General features: G+C 38.5%; 1 protein-coding gene across 2 annotated transcripts in view; it reads right to left on the bottom strand.

Annotated features, from left to right (window-relative positions):
• The window catches only part of herc4 (HECT and RLD domain containing E3 ubiquitin protein ligase 4), a 69418-nt gene that overhangs the window by 17174 nt on the left and 28997 nt on the right, over window positions 1–23247 (bottom strand). For both annotated transcript variants that reach the window (XR_007957287.1, XM_052027569.1), the window contains exons 8-16: window positions 19239–19381; window positions 18465–18541; window positions 16188–16312; window positions 9794–9853; window positions 6238–6349; window positions 4259–4448; window positions 3346–3518; window positions 3093–3212; window positions 2042–2140 (exon numbers count right to left, since the gene is read on the bottom strand). Coding sequence is in view for 1 of the 2 variants with exons in the window: in XM_052027569.1 (XP_051883529.1) it covers window positions 2042–2140; window positions 3093–3212; window positions 3346–3518; window positions 4259–4448; window positions 6238–6349; window positions 9794–9853; window positions 16188–16312; window positions 18465–18541; window positions 19239–19381 (1099 nt within the window). In the remaining variant the exon portion in view is untranslated. The remainder of the gene's footprint in view (window positions 1–2041; window positions 2141–3092; window positions 3213–3345; window positions 3519–4258; window positions 4449–6237; window positions 6350–9793; window positions 9854–16187; window positions 16313–18464; window positions 18542–19238; window positions 19382–23247) is intronic.

The raw sequence follows: 23247 nt of genomic DNA on the forward strand, positions 1-23247 counted from the left end.
ACATTAGCTTCCAGTTTTAAGTTTTACTCCATTTGCACAGAAAACAGCAGCTTCCAAAGATAATTAATTTAACTATATCATGAAGTAACTGGGTTGATGTTTCCAACTACTTACACAAAACAACTTGCAATTTTACTGCAGAGAAGATGGGCTGAACACAGGACATTGGCTTATGACCAAAAGTGGCTGCAATTACATGGATTTAAAGATTTCCCAACACCAATGTCATGGTTAAACTGACACAAAATATTTAACAAATTTTGACCACAATCATTCACTGTGCCATCTTGGATCAGATAAACATTTCTGTAACACCTAGTTCACAGGGATTCCTGTGCTAAGGATGGGATTTTTACTGTCCTTTGAGCCTCAGAATTATTTGCCAATACATTGGTAACGTCCAAAGCAGAATTCACATATTGGAAAATTGTGCAAATAAAGATGATCTGCCACTGGAAAGGATCCCAAACACTTAAATATTTTAAAACCAAGAAATAGCAATAACTGAATAGGAATTTTGCCATTTGTTTAGCTTCAGAATTATAAAATAAAGGACGTTTAATAACGTGGCTCATTTTCTTAAGATGGTGCCAGTGACAGAGTACCTTGACATTTTAAAATAGCATCAACAATTTTAAATGATAAAGTTCCCTTAGGTTTTTTCCCCATTTATAAAATGTCAATCCAGAACATCAAATAATAAAACCTGAGTAACGCAATATTAAATGTTCATTGTTTCTGATGAACATATAAATTAGCAGGAATACTCCATTCCATCCTCTGAGCCTGCTTATATTTCATATGTTCAGTTAGATAGTGGTTGATATGAATGCAGCTTCAATTCCCCATTCCCACCAAACCGTTAACCTTTTGCCTCTTGCCTCTCACGAATCTATTTACTTCTGTCTTAAATAGATTCAGAGACTTCGCTCTACTGTCCTTTGAGGAAGGAAAGGAGTTCCAAAGTCTCATGAACCTCAAAAAAATTCCCCTCATTTGTCTTGAATAGGTGATCTGAGTTTTATGTTGACCCCTAGTTCTAGATTCTCCCATAAGAGAAAACATCCATCTTGTCAAGACTCCTCAGGAGTTTCAATCAAGTACACTCTCACTCTTCTAAACTCCAGCAAATACAAGTCTAGCCTGTCCAGTCTTTCCTCATAATACGGCAACTCATTCCAAGTATTAATCTAATAAGCATACTCTGAACCACTTCCAACACATTAACATCTTATCTTAATTAAGGAGACCAATATTATACACAGCTCAGGCAGTCCCCACGTTACGACAGGGTTCCATTCCTGAGAATTGTACATAACCGTAATTGTTCATAAATTGGAAATGAACAAAAATAGTGCATTGGAGATGATCACAGAAACAGCTGTGACTGAAGAGCGAGCAGGCATGGGAAGAGCAGCTGCCAGCCAGCCTCAGACTTAGTGAGGGAGTGAGTCTGCTCAGTGCTCCCAGCTCAGATTGGCTTGGTCCAGCCCCAGTGTTGTGGCTGGGAGGGGTAGTGGGAGAGCAGGCACACAGAAATATCCTGTCCCTACCTGGCAGAAGATACCTGCAGCAGCCAGAAAAAATCATCCCTATCAATCCTGAATGCTCATTCATATGTACGGAGTGTCCACAAGTTGGGTGTTTGTAACTTGGGGAAGGCCTATACACCAAATAATCGGTATAACACCCTACATTTCCCGCAGCAATAAATGACGACAGTTTCTACTCTTTCTGAATTACTTGCTTTACCTGTAAACTAGCTTTTGTGAACCATCCACTAGGAACTAGTCTTTTGTGAAACAGCAAAGGCAATGATCTGAAGCATTGTTTCTCTCTGAACTGTTGCCTCTCACTCTGCTAATATTTTCAGGATATTCTGTTTTGTTTTATTTCATATTTCAACATTTGCAGTACTTTGCTCTGATTAAATAGGGACATATCAAATATGGCAGTAATGATTTCCTTTACCAAAACTTTGCATTAGAACACAAAACAGATTATTGTTATGATGTTAATGATCAACAGAAAATGTACTTACCTGCATTTGTAAGATGGCATCGGTCTGCAGCAGTGTGGTTTTTGCTTGAGCATCAAATACAAATGGATAAGTACAAATTGTAATCGGCATATCCGGCATCTAAAATAATGTAAATGAATAAAGTTTTCATCACATGAAGATTTTGTTTTCCACTTTATGAAATATTAATACATCCAAGCATGTTGGGCTGGAGTCAAAAAATAGATTTCAGCAGCTCCTGGACATGAAACTTTGGGACAGCAGTCAATTGCATGCAGCAAACAGGAATTAGAAATTGACCAGATATATTAATTGAAGGATAAACACTAGCCAGGAATCCACGGCAGTCTCATTTACTCTCCTTCAAAATAGTATCATGGGATCATAACATCACCTGACAGTGCACCACTCCTTTAGTATGCTACTGCAAAGTTAGCCTAGATTTTGTATGCAAATCTCTGGAATGCAACATATAAATCATGCGACTCAAGATGGAGCAACACCACCATATAGGCATCTCAGCATCAATGCCATGAATCTGCATTTTTGTAAAACCTTATTCAAGATTTTTTTAAAATTGTTTACTAATTATTAATGGTAAATTTATTACTTTTGATTTCAGGACTACATCTGTTTTTAATGCAGCTCAAGTTTGATAAACTTACTCAAAACAGTGAAGCAGTAGAAGACATTGTGAAAGAATCTGATTTGTTATTTACTGGCTTGTGAATGGCAAATTTAAAGAAAATTGAGCAAGCAATCCTTTAAAACTTAAGGATTACTTATTTTGGTTTGATTGGTAACATTCAATGGCTGAATACTAACCATATATTTGTTAAACTACACTTACGAAATGCAGTATGGGTCTGACATCCAGGGCTGCAGACTTTATTTCAGGTGTAAAATTATGGCTAGTTATATTTGAAGCACTTAAAAGTACAATTCTTTTCTAATCTTTTTTCTGCTCAATGGTAATTCGGCTCAGTTAAAACATTTGTAACTTCTAGTTCCACATGAAATCCAGTGAAGAAATATTCAGAACTTTAAGTACAGGCAAAAATCTTTTACTTACTACTCCATATACTTGGTGTTGAAGCCAGTTTACATAGTCATTTCTGATGTCTATCAAGTCTTGTACTTCATGGATATAGAATTTGTCATACTGAATTATCTGCCCAGCTCTCTCATTTACCTGAATGAAAAGAATTAGAACACACCAAAACAGAAATTTTGAGAACACTGCATTTAAGTAACAAAGATGGACAAAGTCACATAGAACAACATCAATTAACAAGAATTTGCAAATGCCATTTGCATGGACTTACCCTATGAAGAATTGCCAATACTTCCAGGGAAGTTTTTAGAAAATTATTCCATGTTATTTGCTCAGAGTTGGGCATCCCAACCTCAGCCAATTTCAGAAGAAATACTACAACATCCTTATAAAGTTCCACAACCTTCTGAAAGAAAGCAGGTTCCAGTGCAGCCCACCAATTTTCTATGATGGATGAATGAATTAGAATGTGTAAATGACATCGCAAAAGACAACAATATAACATATGTAAAGGTAATAGAAACAGAAAAATGATGGTAATATTCAGGCAGATCAGGCACCATCAGGAAAAAGAAACAGTTAACATTTCGGGCCCAGGATCCTTTGCCAGACTGGGAAGAGAGAAAAACAAGTTAGGTGAGAAGGTGGGGTAAGGATGGGTAGAACAAAGGGAATCTCATAGGGCGAGTCCAAAGGTTAAGGAATCTGTTTCCATAGATGATGCCTGACCTGCTGCGTGTTTCCAGCTTTTTCAGTTTTTACACAGAAGACCAGCTGTTGTCTTAAAGCATAATATATAAAACATTTGAATCTGGAAGTTGCTGTATTGTCAGAGGGGAATAAATTACTATATGGGTGATATCACCCATCACTCGACATTTTCTCCATTGTGACTTTAGAGCTTTGGCTCTAAATTCTCAATCAGATTATTTTCAAATTTTTAAAATATATATATCTATATATGGCTAATTAACATAGTTTGATTAAACAAAATTCAACACAAGTGACATATACAATGCCACTAACACAAACTTAAGCTGAGTGGAAGTTACAACCATATTTCTGTATCATCAATAGTCAAACTAGTTTCCTGTATTTCAGGGATGTAAAGATGAAGTGAACATTTCAACAAAGAATATTGAGTAATTCCCACAATTGCCAATAATTTTATAAAGTATATTTACCAAGTACTTTCAGTGGCATTTTTTCCAATTTTATAATAGCCATTGCGAACGGAATAGCTAATGTCACATAATTGTTGACATCATTCATGGGAGGGCACTCTGGAAGAGTAATATAAATCCTCAAAGCCTCTATATCAGGTGGGGATTTGGAAAGTCTTGGAATTAAATTTTTCTCCATACTGGCTGCTATCTGGAGATGAAAGAAGAAATATAGATCAACACTTGGAAACAAAACTAATCCCTTCTTACTAAAGGCACCTAGAGACCTATTATTGAATCTTCATTCAAGTTAAAAGTTTACAAAAATCAGTTATATCTGCAAGGAAACATCTCGCAAGGTTAGAATGGAAACATTTTGACTAAGGCAACTGCAGTTTAACCAAATGCTTTAATTCAAATTGGAACATTAATTCTTATCACGATAAATTGTCACAAAGAGAAATACTACCCCATTAAATTTCCCACACTTCACAAAAGGTAATCTCAGCTCACAGTCTTTACAACTGTTCTTCACATCACAAGCAACAGTTAAAAGTCATAAGTCATAGACAAATACATCACAGAGCCAGAGCCTTTGGCCCATTGAGTCTGTAGCAACCATCAATCACCCATTGTACATTAAACCTACATTAATCCCATTTTTATTCTCTCTACATTCTCTTAAATTCCCTCCAGATTCTACCACTCAACTACAAACAAGGGACAATTTACAGTGGCCAATTAACCTACCAACCTGTATGTCTTTGCAATGTTACAGAAGCACCAAGGAGGAAAAACACAGGTCACAAGGATGGACAGTACTGGAGATCAGGATTGAACCTGGATCTCTGGAGCTGTGAGGCAGCAGCTCTACTAGCTGTGCCACTTGCTGCCCTCAAGTGTGAACCAAGGAACCATAATAAAATTGAAGTCAGCAGGAAATTAGCAAAATTCTCCATTATCTAGAATCACACTATGAAGATCTGACTATGGTTATTAGAGGTCACCCATTTATGCACCAGCTCCTCTGTCCAGCACTCAGTAGTGAACCACCTTCAGGTGCTTTATAACTAACTGTTCCTCCATAATGACGTCAGAAAAGCAGTACTTTCTGAGGACTGCAGCATTCAATTCCATTCCTAACTTCACATATAATGAAGCAGCCCATAAGAGGAATTAGGGCTCATTTGTACAGGTCCTTGGACAGAATATACCTAGAAACATTGTATTAAACTATGGGCTCCAGAGGAAATATATGGGATTATATAACAACATCAGAAATAGAGGGAGAAGGTCATGAATGTGTCATTTACCTCAGAGCCACTTTGTTGCACTAATGCTACATTTTTAAAATTATGTTAATATTCAAAAAGGGGGGCGGGGGGGAGGAGGAAAATAAAATACTGTTGAAAAGAACGGAGGAGTAAATTGCTCCAAGTTGTTTTCATGAATCCCAAGTTGAGCCTTAAGTTCCCTCTCTATTTCATTATTTATTCTGGTTGAATACATTAGCATATTGTGGTAGGTTCGTTAGGTTAATACAAGCAATTTGGAAAAAAATAATGGAAGACACAGATGCCGAGTTTAGGTAATGCAAGTGCAAGCTTTCATTTGCTGATGCCACAATTAAAAGTTGTATTTATAGCAGTTGCTAAGCAACTGATGCAAAAAAGCTAAGCAACTGATGTTCTCAACATAAATTAAAGTACATATTCTTTAAGCTAAGAGAGAACATGTAACACAAAATAGATGGGAACCATTCAACCACATACAGCACATTTATCAGTGCTCCTCCTTCACTTCAGATTAGACACACTACTTTGTATACTACCTGCAGTATTATCTGACAAAATCTGATGGGAAGTATATCAGATCAATTCCAAGTGCTAAAACAAGACCGATAAGCAATACTAAAAAAATACCTGTTGTTTTCTATTTTCAACTAACATGCTGACAGAATAAAATGTTTTGTTATACAAAGACAACTGAACACATAATACCTGTTGACAAATACGAGGATGGTCAGACTGTACGAGTCTGTGGAATAGTAATCTAGCTGCATTCATGTCGATCCCTGAGAACTTGGTACTGGTTTTATAGTGATCGTCATTGCTGAAACAAAAATGCTATCAATTAGTTGATAGATATCCGAATGTCATGGCCTCCATACTTAATAAATTATTAGATGAATTTGAATGCTAAATCTTAATTTTTTTGCACTGCTGACCACAAAAATGGTGCACTGTGCCATGGTGAAACTCTCAAATTACCTTTGAATATCTTATCATAGGTTTGAATCAAATATTTGTTCTTAAACAATTTCAGTATGCACCATCCTTTATGAAAAGAAAATCTTCAGCTTGGTTTAGCTTCGTAGAGGTTCCTTTAATGCAATATAAAATAAACCAGCTAGTCAAGTATAAATCAATAAAAATTTTGCAGATTTAATTTATGAACCCTTAAAGTATGAACCCAACCAGAAGAATTCTATGAGGCACATAGTAATATTGGTTGCCAAAATAATTATTGCATTTGGTTGCTAAAATAATTGATATGTAGATTGGGTTGTTTCTAAATGCTGACTTGTCACCGTGAATTAAAGATACTCTTAGAATCATATGGAATTGTTTCTTTTCTGGCAGAATAATCCAGGATCTGGTTGGCAAGAGCTAAAAAGTGCTAAACAAAAACCATGAATGTCATGTTTTGGTTTTTTGCATTTGATTTTAAGCAGGGGCAAGGTGCACTTTGGTCACAGGTATTTGTGAAAGGACAATTAAAGGTTCTGAATAGAGTCTTTGAATATTTTTAAGGCAGAGATACAGTTATTTGATAAGCATGGGGGTGAAAGGTTACTGTGGGCAGATAACATCACAGGATTGTGGTCACATTCAGTTCAGTCATTACTTTGTTAAGTACTGCAGCAGACTTGAGGAGCTGAGTGACTATTTCAGCTATTAATTCGTATAAAATGAGAAAATAAATTAAGTTAGGTAGAAAACAATTTTTAAAAAATCCCCAACTTGAAGATACCAAGGGAGACCTAAAAGGATGATCAACTGAATATGACCATGGAAAAGAGAGAGTCATAGAATCATACAGTGCAGAAACAGGCCCTTCAGCCTAACTGGTCCATGCCAACTAAGATTCCCATCCAAGCTAGTCCCATATCCCTTTAAACTTTTCCTGTGTTCCTGTCCAAGTATCTTTTAAATGTTGTTAATGTACCTGCCTCAACCACTCCCCTGGCAGCTCATTGCATGCAAGATCACCTCTATAAGAAGCATTCCAACAAAAATTGCCCAAACATGAAGAGTTAAGTTCCAACATGGGGTGTCTGAACAGGACTCTAGAGGGAGAAAGATGGAAGGAGGAAGAAATGCAAAAATGCATGTAACATTGTGGAAATTATTTTACAACCTGAAAGTCTGTCATAGCTACTATTAAAAGTTACAACTAATGCTTTTAATTTCAGGGCAGAACATGGTCCAAGCAAATATCCCTTCTCTGAAAAATTAATTTGAAAATAAAACCTGGAAATACTAATTGGAAAACTGGCTTGACATATGTTGTTGCTCTCCTTCCCTGGTGCTTCAGCTTTGCGTCTATTAAATGTGACACCTCTGTTTAAGAAGGGAGGCAAAAGACAGGAAGTGATAGGCCAGTTAACCTGACCTCGATGGTTGGTAAGATTTTGGAGTCCATTATTAAGGATGACATTTTGGAATACTTGAAAGTACAGTATATGATAAAATAGGACGAAGTCAGCATGATTCCATTAAGGGGAGATCTTGCTTGACAAATCTGTTATAATTCTTTGACAAGGTAACAAGCAGGTTAACCAAAGGCGAATTGGTGGATGTTATTTACTTGGGTATTCAGAAAGCCTTTGCCAAGGTGCTGCACATGAAGGTGCTAAACAAGATTAAGAGCCCATGGTGTAAGAGGCAAGATACTCGTATGGATAGAAGATTGGCTGACTGGCAAATGTCAGAGAGCGGTGATAAAGTTGTTCTTTTCAGGATGGCTGCTGGTGACTAGTAGGGTCAGTGTTAGGGCTGCAATTTTTCACTTTATACATTAATAATCTGGATGAAGGAACTGACGGCATTGTGGCCAAGTTTGCAGACAATACCAAGATAGGTGGAGTAGGTAGTGTCACAGAAGGAAGTAGTCTGCAGAAGGACTCGGACACGTTAGAAGGGGAGTGGGCAAAGAAGTGGCAGATAGAATACAACAGAGCAGGGTGGGGTTATACACTTTGGTAAGAAAAATAAAGGTGTAGATTATTTTCTAAATCGGGAGAAAATTTATAACTCAGAGGTTCAAAGGGACTTGGAAGTCATGATTGGTTCAGGATTCCTTTACGGTTAACTTGCAGATTGAGTTAGTAGTAAAGAAGGCAAATGCAATGTTAGCATTCATTTTGAGAGGACTAGAATATAAAAGCAAGTATGTACTGCTGACACCTTAAGGTGTTGGTTAGACCATATTTGGAATATTGAGAGCAATTTTGGGCCCCATATTTAAGGTAGGATGTGCTGGGCTTGCAGAGGGACCAGAGGAGGTTCACAAGAATGTTCCTAGGAATGAAAGGCTCAACATAGGAGGAACCTTTAATGTCTCTGAGCCTGTACTTGATGGAGTTCAGGATGAAGGAGGAATCTCACTGAAACCTACTGGATACTGAAAGATAAAATGGAAGGGATGTTTCCATTAGTAGGAGAGTTTATATTCTGAGGCTTTGCCCTCAGATTCAAATGATGTCCTTTTAAAACTGAGATGAGGAGGAATTTCTTCAGCCAGAGTGTGGTGAATCTGTGGAATTCACTGTCACAGAGGGCTGTGGAGGCCAAGTCATTGGGTGTACTTAAGGCAGAGATTGATAGGTTCCTGATTGGTCAGGGGGTTTAACAAAAAAGGCAGTCACAACTGAATGGCAGAGCAGACTCGATGGGCCAAATGGCCCAATTCAGCTCCTGTTCCTTGTGGTCTAAACTTAATGGACTATTTAAAATTATTTATTATGAAGTGTTTGCAGTTTTTAAAGTGTTTATGGAAGGATTTACAGGCACAAAAGGACATCATACTGAAATCAAATGATTTGGAAGTGCTTAATCTAGACAACTGGATGTATTAAAAGGTGCCATGCATTTCATCAATTCCTTGCTAAGCATGTTTTTTTTTACAGAAAGGATCACAGTTGCAAACTCAAGTAACATTCAAAGAAATTAAAAATATACAGTGTCTTTTATGGCTTGAGATGTAAAACATTTGCCATTAGATTATTCAATATTGTAGACGTTTACTGAATTTTTTTACTGCTCTAGAATATTAAAGATTCCCACAGTGCAACCTCAATATAATGTGCCTCATTAAATAGCAGTTTTTATCATGTACTCCAAGGTGGAAACAGGATAAATGTAATTTCACTTATAACACAGGTGGCTTACAAGGTGGGTGTTAAATTTGTATAAATTTAACACTCAGGTTACATGAAAGTTGCAGTGTATTCAGAAAATGATGTCAATCTCAGGATTTTTTAAATTGTATTACCTAAAGGCAAGAAAGCTTCCATTTAGGCAGCCCGCTGATGAGAACACGGTATCAACTTCACTAGGGGAAGGAAAAAAACACATTATGTAAGTTACAAGTACTCATAACAAAAGAAAAGTTTTTCTATGCTCTTCAAGTGAACTTTATGCATGGAATGACAAATTCCTGTATCCTGAGAGGATCAAACTGTAAGTACTTTTGCTTTATGGTCAAAGTTAAAAGGTAGTCACTCTATTCTGTAAAAAAAATCTCCAATGCAACCCAAAATACAAGAAAATTCTTCAAGAATATGAAAATGATTTTTCTCTTATGACAACTTAATGATATTTCAGGGAACAATATACCTTGAATATAGACTACTTAGGCACGCTTAAGCAGTAGAGAATTTTTGGAACTGACTTATTATGTGCCTATTTTTAAGTTATTGGCAATCTTACACTGATCCAGAATGGACATTTGTTTGCTGTTGAACCATACTGTTTCTTCCAGTGTTTCTTCCATAGTCCTTCGCTGGGAGACGAGTCGATGGGACACCCAAGTGGGCAGCTACATTCCAGCATGATTTTCATAACCAGTGATGCCTCAACTTCAAGGCTCACAGGTTATTGAAGTTATCACTGAAAATCAAATGTCATGCATTTCCTTGGAATTTATGAACAACTAAAAGTTAAACAATTTTAAAGAATTAAAACACAAAAAAAACTTTAAAATAATCACAATTAAACTTAATGACTCGCATCAAATAAAAAGACCTCTTACAATTCTCCCAGCAGCTGTTTCTTCCCATTGAATTTGGTGAGACCACTGAGAACAGATTTCCCAACCTGAGAGCAAGGGAAGTCTGTGAAGTCTTCATTGCCATAGGTGCTGTGCACATATCTGAACAGATCTACTGGCTTTTAAGAGAAAGACCTGGGCCAAAATAAATTTCAGTGTTGCCATGTCATAATATGCATACACAAACTACACAGTCAAAAACATTTACTTAAATCACAAATGCTCCTGCAGAAGAGTTCTAGGGTGCAATATTTCTATCTGAGTGAACTGCTCACACAGGTCCATATCTTTAATCAAGCAAGAGAACTCTCCTCTGATGTGCAGCATCTCTGTTCATAGAGACAGCCAGCTGCTGCTGTGTGGTATCACTTTGCTCCTAGAAAAGAGCAAGCTGTTCATGGAAAGCATCTCTTCATCCATGGAGGGCAGAAATCTGCTCATGACTGGTACCTTGCTGCTGAATTAAAACTAAAAGCTCAGGTTGGGCTCTTGCTGATTGTCAATAGAATCAAGTTACTCCTGTGTAGGAAAGACCATAGTTCTATCTAGATAAGCATGAAACTTCATGAAGCCAGTAAAATGGTAACTTCCAATGCAGCTGCTATTTAACCTAATAGCCACTTTGAGGGGACATTCACCAAATCCCAGCAGAGAACTTCCTGCAGTCTCCAAAGAAGCAATGCACTTCTAGCTCTGCACAATTTGCCTCCTGTCATCTCCTGCATTTGGTAAGGCAGAGCTGACAACACACCAATCATCTCGTGTATCTGCAACAGCTTTTCCATGAAGGTTTTTCAAATGTGGTCCTCATCCAAAACCTCCAGGGTGGTACAGAGGGTAATACAAAGCTAAATTCCATCTATTTTAATGCAAGAAATCTAACAAGGTAGATCAACTCAGAAGCTTTAACTAACACGGATGTCACTGAGACCTAGCTGAAAGATGGGCAGGACTGGCAACTCAGTATACCGGGGTACAGAATTTTCAAGCGAGACAGAAGGCAGTGTAAAAGAGGTGGCATTGCACTGTTAGTCAAGGTGTGCATAACTTGACTACTGAAGGAAGATATCCTCAAAAATTAATGTTCTTCAAGTGACCCAACATCTATCTCCTCCTTCTTGAGATCAATATTTCCTAGAATATCAGCATGCCCTTTCTTGAGCTCACCACCTTCCATGTGATGCCAAGTATTCATTTAGTTCTTCACCCATTTCCTCTGGCTCCAGGCACAAATTCCCTCCTTTGTCCTCGAGTGGTCCTACCCTCTCCCTAGCCACCCTTGTTTTTAAACGCAGGTATAAAATGCCTGAGATTTAATCCTAATCAGCAAGGACGTTTCACGGTCCATTTTAGCCCTCCTGATTCAATGTATTTTCCTACCTCCTTTATATTCCTCAAGTGCCCCATCCAACTTCAGCTTCCTAAACCTTGCATAAGCTTTCTTTTACCTTTTTTTAAACTAAGTTTACAACATCTCATCATCCAACGTTCCCAAACTTTGCCATCCTAGTCTTTCTTCCTTCGTCACAAATTCTAACCAGCTGGCCTTTAAACAACTCCCACGTCAGATCTGGACTTAACCAATAATAGCTGCTTCCAATCTACTCTCCCCAGCTCCTGCCTAATACTGTTGTAATTAGCATATCCCCAATTTAGCAACCACCCCCCCCCCCACCCCATCCTTACCCATAACTAGAGACATGATCATTGTTCCCAAAATGCTCTTCCACTGAAACTCCAATCACCTGGTCTGGCTCATTTCCTAATGGAAGGTCCTGTATGGCCCCTTCCCTGGTTGCAATATCTATACATTTTGTCAAGAAACCCTCCTGATGCACCTTATAAATTCTGTCCATTTTAATTCTCTGGCACTAAGGAAGTCATGCCTGCAGCTTCGTATTTAAATGTTGTTATGAAGAGAAGCAAGGGAATGTAAGGTTTACAGTTTTCTGGTCTAGAGAACGCTTCCAGTAATTATTAAGTCATAAACCATTGGAGTTTGCTAGATTAGTGGCTGCTACACAATTGTGCAGTGTCCACAATCCACAAGTGATACAAGAAATATGTCACAAAGGAAAGATTCTGGGCAAGAAACTGAGCTCAGTAGTGCTTTTTGGTACATCGAGTGCTTTTATGATATAAAAAAAATGGTCTATGACACACGTAATTCCAATGGATACCATCTTGGCAAAGAGCTTGTCCACAAGAAATATGAAGGCAGACAAATTATGATGCTAATAATGTGCAATGCTCATTTGATGCTACTGATCCCATATACAGCCTATTCTCTACAAGAGGGAAGGGGAAGTCTGGCTACAATCAAGGAAGCCTTGTTTTGTATAGACTGTATATAAAGAATCCAAGGCTATATCCAAGTGCAACTCCCAAAACTACATTCATCAGCAGTTCCAGACTCTATCTCCCTGTCAATGAACATTCTATTGAAATCATGTAATTTTCCAGTCAAATGTAAATTAATCACCCTGCATATTCTCTTAATGGCTCTATTCTGCATGCTTTTGTTTGACCTACTTCTACAGCAAAGCATTTACTCAGTGGCAACAGCATGCATGGTGGAAGGCTGCAGGTGATCCTTGAACTCTGGCTTCAAACTGCACAAGGTCTTCAGTGGCCAGGGGCAGCCCAGACAGTAATAAAGGTAAGGGTGAAGTGGCAGCAAATATCCTGTGATTCTGAGAGAGTACCATCACTCCTCTGGGTAAAATGGTTTACCAGTAACCTATTGCAGGAAATATTGAAGGATTATTGTGAGCCTTTGAGTACTAATCCACAGCCACAACGGTAGCAGTCTGACTTCTCCCTGCACCTTAACATTTGACAGTGACTTCCAGGCAGGTTTCCCCAGTGTACCAGACCACCGCCAGTTTTCTTCCATTTCCTGGCTAATTTGAGTATTCTGCAGAAGAGCAATTATCAGTTAATGATAATTGGCACCCTGTCATTCTTGCACCTTGTCCCATCTGCACACACTTGTGCCAGGTATTTCACTTACAGATCCTGCCCTTATGTGACTCTTCAGAGTTAATATCTGAGCTTGTCTGCCCAAATGAGAGTTCACGTGATGATGCATTATTATCATCTCTCCTCTTGGTCTCCCTCCATCATCTGGCCAGGTTAGACTGCTTAGATATCCGAAAGGAAAATAACAGGACTAGTGCAAATGAGTGAAAGAACGCTATAGGTGGAAGCTTAGATCCATCTGCAGTTTATGAATCAGAACAGTGTGGGGCAGAGCAAATTAGGAACGCAAGGGGGATTAATTGCTTTAGGCCACAGTTGCAGCAATGGTCCTTCTGATAAACAACAGTGCCATCTCCTTCGTGGGGGCTTGAACAGGCAAAAAGCATCTCTCTCCTACAGTGAGCTTCTGTTGTTTCCATCTACAAATTCTTCTCTCCCACAGCAGAAGCTCATGTAATAGAGCTTTGTGTAATAGGCTTGGATGACTAGCTGGCACTACAGGAGTTCTATGCATGTGAGATTTTGATGAAACAAATGTATGAGCTTTGAATCCTGATTGATAGATTGTTACCAGGCAAGTACCAGCACACCATTTTGGGTGTACACCCACAGTGAAATCACAATAGTGAACAGGTCTATTGAAAGGTCGCAAAAACGGTGTTATTCCCAATGGTCATGGATAATCATCAGTTGCATTCCTGTGCTTGTTTAGCTCCTTCCATTCCTTAACAATTAATAACAAGTTTCTGGCCAAGCTGGGATCTCCCTCAATTCTACACACAAATCTGGACAAACTCTGGAAATAATGTAGTGTAAAAAATGAGAAGGCCTAAACTTCAAAAATAAAAATGAGAAAAACTTTTCCTATAACCAAAACACTTCAATGCTTCCAACTACAAATTTTACTAAATTAATAGTTTTATATTCCAAAGTTTTAATATATTCTTTTAACTAACAAATTGTTCTGGGATGCAACTTAAACAGAAGCTGCAAATGACACCATAAAAACGGAATCGGATTGGAGGGCAGTGACTAGTGGTGTCCCGCAGGGATCGGTTCTGGGACCTCTACTTCTCGTGATATTTATAGATGACTTAGATGAGGGGGTAGAAGGCTGGGTTAGTAAGTTTGCGGACGACACTAAGATCGGCGGTGTTGTGGATAGTGTGGAGGGCTGTCGGAACTTAGAGGGATATTGATAGGATGCAGAGCTGGGCTGACAAGTGGCAGATGGAGTTCAATCCGGAGAAGTGTGAGGTGGTACACTTTGGAAGGACAAACTTCAGGGCAGAGTACAGGGTAAATGGCAAGGTACTTGGCAGGGTAGAGGAGCAGAGGGATCTGGGGGTTCATAGTCACAGTTCACTGAAAGTTGCCTCATAGGTGGATAGAGCAGTTAAGAAGGCCTATGGGATGTTAGCTTTCATAAATCGTGGGATTGAGTTTAAGAGCTGCGAAGCGATGATGCAGCTTTACAAAACTCTAGTTACACCACACTTAGAGTACTGTGTTCAGTTTTGGTCGCCGCATTATAGGAAGGATGTGGAGGCGTTGGAGAGGGTGCAGAGGAGATTTACCAGGATGCTACCTAGATTACAGCGTATGGAATATGAGCAAAGGCTTAAGGTGTTAGGGCATTATTCACTGGAAAGGAGGAGGATGAGAGGAGACATAATAGAGGTATATAAAATATTGAGAGGAATAGATAGAGTAGATAGCCAGCGCCTCCTTCCCAGGGTATCAATGCTCAAGACAAGAGGGCATGGCTTTAAGGTTATGGGTGGGAGGTTCAGGGGAGATGTCAGGGGGAGGTTTTTCACCCAGAGAGTGGGTGGTGCATGGAATGCACTGCCTGGGGTGTTGGTGGAGGCAGATACATTGGACAGGTTCAAGAGTTTGTTGGATAGGCATATGGAGGAAGGGGAGATAGAAGGATATGCGGGAGGAAAGGGTTAGATAGTGTGAAGGTGGCTTGATGGACGGCACAACATGGTGGGCTGAAGGGCCTGTTTTGTGCTGTATGGTTCTATGGAACAAGGCAAGTATGCATCCCAGTAATTATGTACTGGTAGAAAAAGGATGCTGTGGACAGTTAGTGGCTAAGGATCTACCCAGAGACTACAAACCAAGACGAAGTGTGTAAGGACTCCATTTAGCGCAGTGTAGATCATAACTTCTAATACTTCTGGATATGGAGAAGTTTTCTGATGAAAGATCATTGACCAGAAATATTAGCTGTTTCTTTCTCACTGATGCTGAATATTTCAACCACTCTCTTTTATTTCAGATTTCCAGCATCTGCAGACTTTGAGGAGTGAGAAGAATGCACATCTACATTGAAGTAGTGAAGATATTTTACCCTGTATAATCAATTAGCTTTATCAGTATTCAAAAGAAAACAAGTTTTTAACATCATGCAGTTTCATACATTAATACCTTTATCCACAAAGTAAATACTACCTTTAAATTGCATAACTATTTGTATCAAGTCAATGTGCCTTGCCTTCCTTTTATCACATTTAAAATTCAGACTATTTTATGAAAAGCAGTAATAAATAAAGTGAACAAACTCAAATAGCATATGTGCCAAGAATTTTGAAAAGACTGGTGCACAACAGAGCCACTGGTTACTTACTTAGCTGCATCTGAAGGAATCCTTCCTGGAGGATAGCTCATCCATTTCTGGATGACCGCTTCGTTTACTGTAAGTATGTGTTTTGATGGATTAGGAAATCTGAAGTCATCTGGTGGCATGGAATTCTTGAGAAGAAAAAGCACAATTAACTGGCGAAAAAGAATATTTGAATATGGTACTGCAGAAAATGTGAATAAATGTGATGTAACTATTATTCAAGAAACTTAACAGTTGAATCAACAGAAATTAACACAAACACTGGATCTGCAGAAATTAACATTTGACCAAACAGGACAGTTTAACTAACACATTGTTCGATAATGCAATTTAAACAGGGTGTTGGTGAAGCCGATTCTTAGCAACAGGCTTGCCATCCTGTTTTCAATTGGGTGGATCTTGCTGGTCCAGTCCCTCTTGCCCACACTTCCTTATTCTGTATCTAGACAAGCTATTTCAGTGGCATTCTACTTTCTGGAGTTCAGCAGCATCATCTGAACAGCAGCACTGCCTCTGGCAATGAAGGCCCTGTCCTCAAAATGCCCCTGAAAATGTTAACAGCTGGAAAGACTGTGGGAACAAGGCTTTGTCTGCATAAAAGCTTTAAATGCTTTTTTTTAAAAAGGTCTGACACTGAGATGTTTAAAAGCTATTAACATCTAAATAAATAATTAAAATTAAGCATTAACATTTATAATTGAACCCAAGACCACCAAACAAAATCCACAAAACACTTTACAACATTTAAGTGAAACAAAATAATTTAAAAGAACTTCTTAATCTGTCACTCCCAATCTTTTCCCTCACTGGAGTCAGTGTGATCTTAGATCAGATGGTGCAGGATCAGAGAGAAGACTCTTCAAAATGATGCTGAGGAATTCCAACAAGGCTTTGCTGCGAGATTCTAACAGTCCAGGTAACTATCAAATTTAACCTGAATCAAATTCATGAATTTCTGCATTTGACAGTATAAATAAGAGTCTATAATTTAGCACCATAGAAATTTATGGCACAGGAGGCAGCCATTTTTGACCTATCATGTCCACTTTCTGGAGCTAACTAGCCAAACTTCAGGACCAGCTATTATGTTTTAAACAAATGTCTAATTTGTTTCTGCAACTCAGAATTTCATAACCGCATAAAGCAATTTCTTAACTTTCAAATGTCTGAATTACAGATTTTTTTGTTATATCACCATTCCAAAAAAGTTATTTTTTTTGTTTGAATTTTGTTTTGGATAATAATCCAGTTTTCTTGAACCATTTGGGATACATTAGACAAGACCAATGGCAAATATGTTTGTGCTTCCATTGAAGACATGCACCCACAAAACAAGTGACTTAATTAACCAAAAATGCACCAAGGGATTATGTTGTAATCTCATTCTTGTATTGGTTTATTATTGTCACTTGTACTGAAGTACAGTGAAAAACTTGTCGGCAACAATCTGCAGTGTCCACTTGTTACTAAAAGCTTCCAGCAAATCTGTTGTCCACATTGAATCTCCCCCCCCCCCCGGAGACCCATTATGGCTCACCAAAGTGGTATGTATTTATGCCATCTTTCTTAGGCAATTTGATGCACTTAGGAAGCATGCTGGTTCTAGTTTTGCTCTTTTTTTTAAAAACCAGGTTCAGAAGCATACTCAAATCCATCAGAGTTCTCATGACTCTTGCTTTGTTTATATTTTGCTCAAGGCAAATGTTTCTTCTCTGATACCCTCCTTAACTTTTTATCACCTCTAGTAGCTTATTTGATTTTCTCTTGCATCTGCTATTGCACTCTATTTGTAACTGACAATATTACTTCATTGCCGGTAGCTTTGTACACGAGTCAGGAACAAGAATAACCTTCAAATAAATCAGGATTGGGGGGGGGGGGGTGGTGGTGGAAATCAGCATTAATTTTAACTGATATTTACATTTTATATCATATTCACTACGTTGCTTCCCCTTGTCTCCTACCACAACAACAAACTTCCACATCAACCCCCTCCAAATACTTATCAATGGTGTCTGTTGCAACCCATTTTTGCAGTTTTGATTCATTAAAGTGTGCATTTTTGGGCATTATTTCTTAAAATATACAGAAATCAAAAAAAAATTCAATGTCATACTGCTGAGAATGAGGAAAATACTTGTCAAATTGATTGCACCTTGCTATTTGAAATATTTGGTTTCTCTGCTGAGCTAAGAAAATTATGGATCATAACTTCAAAAACAGATGTTAATCACAACATTTCACTTCAAGAAATATTTCAAATAAAATGCTTAGTTTTACCTGCAAACTGCAATAATGTGCAAAACTTTGGTCTCCTCCAGCAAAAATACTTTTCACACAAAAGTAGTTTTGAGTATCTGCAATATTGAATAAAATTGGTTAAAATATCAGAATACTACATTTTCTACAAGACCTGGTTCAAATCTTAGGCACTTCCAGCATCTAGGTGGAAGCATCTTCTGTAATTTATTTGAGATCACATTACTGAAAGCACTATTTACAATTTTTTGGTTAAACCCAGAAGAAAAACTGTATGAATTGAACAAACACAACGTGATCCTAGAAGTCATGATGTGTTGAACAGGATGTAATTTTTTTTTCATACACAGAAAGACTATTTAATTGCTCAAAATTGAGAAATTTTACAAGATTCTATGTTTACATTTAGCTTGAGGTTGGCCTGAGGCAGCTACTGAGAAAGTGGATATTAACTGAAATGTAATAATTTTAGAAATAGTATAAAATGAAAGAAATAAAAAGAGAAAATGCTGGAAAGGCTCAACAAGTCACGCAGCATCCATGGAGAGACAAAAAAAAAAGTTAACGTTTTAGGACAATGACCTTTCCTCAGAACTCAGTTCCATTTTTATTTCACTTTTCCAGCATCTGCAGTATACAGCTTTTGCAAAAACATCATAATCATTGTTACTCAGAAAACAGACTACCGTTCTGTATACTTCTGAGATGAGTGATGCAAAAGAATGACAACAACATATTTGGAGGAACTGTACACTGGAGAATTTAAGAAATTTTTTCATAAAAGCATATACCTACTGGGACCATGAGGAATCCAGGCTCCTCTCACTGTAGAGGGACTTTTTCTGTTACTTGTAGAACCAGTTCCTAGTTGACCATTTCCGCCAAGACCAAATGAGTATACCTTTCCAGAGGATGGAACAAATGCTAGTGTGTGCTGCCTTTTGTTTAAAAAAGAAGACAATTTCAAAATCAATCACCTTTTAGTTAACAGACCATAGAAAGCAAAACGAAATTCTTGTTAGGGCCACTAATTTATGAAAATTGAATAAGCACATTGTCAATTTGTTATGCAGAAATCCAGTATTTAGAGCATGAAAGCTCTTTGCATTAAGTTTATTTACATAAAAATGTTCATTTCAAAAGCATATTTTCTTTTAATGTTATTTTAAAGATTGTCAAATTAAAAAGATGTGGAGCTAACTTTTACCTTCACTGCCTAGATAGTAACCTGACTGAGCAGACTATTGCTGTCTGATTTTCATTTGGCAAGTTCTACAACAAGCAAGTGACCATTTTAATCAGATTACTATCAAGGTAGAGTAAAGAGCATTCTTTTGTCAGCTGTCAATCTGATTCAAACAAAATTCAAAAGCAAAATACTGCAGATGCTGGAAAGCTGAAATGAAAACAGAAAACGCTGGAAATACTCAACAGGTCAGACAGCACCTATGGAAAGAGAAACCACTCCTATGGAAGAGAGTTAATGCTTCTAGTCAATACCTTTCAACAGAACAGTGGGGTAAAAAAAAGTCAGAAATCAAACACTTAACATAGTAGAGAAGATGAGGACTTATAGAACAAAAGGTAAGATCTATGATAGGAAGAAAACCAAGAGTAAAGGCATCAGCTAAGAGGTTGGTAAATGCTAGTGTTTAACAAAAGCTACACCTGGAGGTGGTATTCTGCAAATAAGTCACCTGATTTACATCTGGATTTCTCAAAGTAGAAGGGAAGGCAATAAGAACATGAGATGCAATACACCAAAATGCAGTAAGTACAAGTGCTGCTTTGTGTTTGGACCTCTGAAGTACAGGAGGTAAAAAGATAGGTGTTACACCTTCTTTAGTTGTAAGGGAAAATGTTATAAGAGTAGATGTTGGTGGAAATTAAAGAATGATCCAGTGTGTCAATTAAAAAATGATCCCTTTGGAATGTTTGGGGGGGGGGGGGGTGGGGGGGGGAAGAGAAGGATGGTTGGGAGAAGGATGCAAAATGTGTCTGGGAGTAGAGATGCATGAGATATTATGGAGAATGATCTGTTGAATGTTGAGGCTAGTCATATGGAACACGAGGTCAAGGGGAATGCTATCTTTGTTCTGGGAGAGAGGGGAGAGGTTGAGAGTGCAAAGTACCACTGTTTTGTGGAACACCTCCAATCAGTCTACATAGGTGATCCTGAAATTCTAGTTGCCTATCAATTTAATTTGCCAACCCCTCCTAATCTAATCTCCATTTTAACTGCCTCTAATTTAACCGTCACGTACAGTTCTAATGAAGCTCAACATAGGCTTAAGGAATAGCGCCTGTGCTTCCAACATTCAGGACTCAAGCACTGACTTCAACAATTTCAGTTGATCGATGATTGTCTAGGCACTTCTTGACATTACGAGCAGCTGAGGAAGGATTCAATGACTGATCGACTGAAATTGTTGAAGTCAGTGTTGAGTCCTGAATGTTAGAAGCTTATATCTCAGAATTCTAAGAGTTTTTTTTTCTCCTTCCTTTCCATTATTTCAGATTTCATTTTTTTCCTTCCTATGCTGGTGGCACAGTGGTTAAATCATCAGTTTAGTAATCCCCAGGCCTGATCTCAAATTGCATCATAGCAGTTGTGAAATTTAATTCCAGTTAATAATCTGGAGTTTGGAAAAACAACAAAAACTGATCTTAGTAATGATGACCACAAAAATGACCAGAATGCCGTAAAATTAATGTTCTTTGGAGGAGGAAATCTGTCAATCTTACAAGGTCTGGTCGATAGGTGACTCCTGGCTCACATTGTGTAATTGATTCTTCAACATATTCTGAAATGGTTTAGGAAGCCACTCAGTTATGTTATTAATGTTACATTCAAACAAAGAAAGAATAAAATAGATGGGCACTGTGTATTGACCTGGGCATCAAATAATTAAGATATGGAAAAGTTGCTTTTAGTCCAGTTAACTTTGCCAAGTCCTCCTCTCTAAATAGAGAAAAGGCCACAGAATAATCAAGCAACAGTTTGACATAGTTGTACACACAGAATCCTCTATCACAATTCTTGCGTATGCACTGTTTGGACAGTAGGACCAACTAACTAGAGGTGGCAGCACAGTGGTTACATAAGCAGGAGGAAGTAGCCTTTGGAGCCCTCAATATTCAATCTGACCCCATTAAGTGTCATGGCATCAGGTCAAACATGAGCAAGGAAATCTCCTCCTGACTACCCTCAACTGTCCTTAGCTGCACATAATATCAAGAAGTGCCTAGACAACAAAGTTTAATGGACCAGAAAACACTTGTGCTCCAGAACTAGATGCGTCTTTAACAAACTGTCCCAGTACAGTTACAACACTGGCATTTACTCAGCAATGGATTTAGTCATACCTCACACCAAAGAGCTCATTGACTCAGGGTGATATAGCACAGAGACAAGCCCTTCAGCTCACTGGAGTCTGCACTGACCATCAAACATCTATTTTCACAATAATCCTACCCTAACCTATATTACAGTCCCTACATTCCCATCAACTTGCCCAGATTCTACCACTCATCTATGTTCTAGGGGCAATTTACAATGCTCAATTACTGTATCAACCTGCATATTTTTGGGATGTAAGAAGAAACCAGAGCATCCAGGGGAAACTTAATGGTCACAGGGAGAACATGCAAATTCCACAAAGACAGCACTAGAGGTCAGGATTGTACCCAGCTGCTGGAGCTGAGAGGCAGCAGCTCTGCTAGCTGTACAGAGAAACAAAGGACTGCAGATGCCAGAATCTAGATGAAAAACACTATGATGCTTGAGGAACTCAGCAGGCCAGTCAGCATCCGTGAAGAAAAGCAGGCAGTCAATATTTCGGGTCAGGACCTTTCTTAAGAGTTCCTCATGCATCATAGTGTTTTTCTGCTAGCTGTACAACTAGGCTGTTGGAGGTCAATTATCCCAGTTGCAGGACAGCACTGCAGGCGTTCCTCCAGGCAGTGTTCTAGGTTTAACAATCTTCAGTTCCTTTATTAGCAACCTTCTTTCCATCATAGGATCAGAAGTGGGATGTCTGCTAACGATTGTACAATGTTCAATTCCATTCGCAGCTGCCTCATCAAATAGACCAGCCCATATTTGCTTGCAGCAAGACCTAAACAACATTCAGACATAGGTTATGTGACAAGTAACACTACCATCATAAAAATGCTAGACAATGGCCATCTCCAAATATAGAGAGTCTTAACACCTACCCTTGATATTCAATGCCATTACCATCCCAGAGTCCCCATCCTCAATATCCTGCAGGTCAGCCTGACCAGAAACGCAATTGGACCAGCATATAAATACTGTTGCTACAAGAGCATGCCTGGGGCTGGGAGTTTTGAACAAATGACTCATCTTCTGACATCAGAGCCATTCCCCCATCTACAAGACACAAATCAATAGCATGATGAATTACTTTTCACTTGATATTGCTAAGATCAAAGCAGCTTATTTGACTGGTACCCCACCTATCATTCTAGAGACTCCCAATGCATTATATAGAATCTACAAAATATACTGCAGTTAATCAGAGCTACTCCAACAGCACCTCCCATTCCTGTGACCTCTCTAGCTCAGGGTAGCAGGTATGTGGAAACACCACTTCCTGCAGGTTCTCCTCCAAGCCCGATTTGGAAATATATCACTATTTTACCATCGTCGTGAGTCTAATTCCTGGATTTCCCTACCAAACAGCATTGTGGGAATGCCTTTACCAAAAGGAGAGCAGTGGTCCAAAAAGAAAAAGCAGCTCACCATCTTCTCAACAGCAGTAAACGCTGGTCTTACCAGCCA

This window comes from Pristis pectinata, chromosome 12 (assembly GCF_009764475.1).
Source record: "Pristis pectinata isolate sPriPec2 chromosome 12, sPriPec2.1.pri, whole genome shotgun sequence".
Classification (NCBI taxonomy): Eukaryota; Metazoa; Chordata; class Chondrichthyes; order Rhinopristiformes; family Pristidae; genus Pristis; species Pristis pectinata.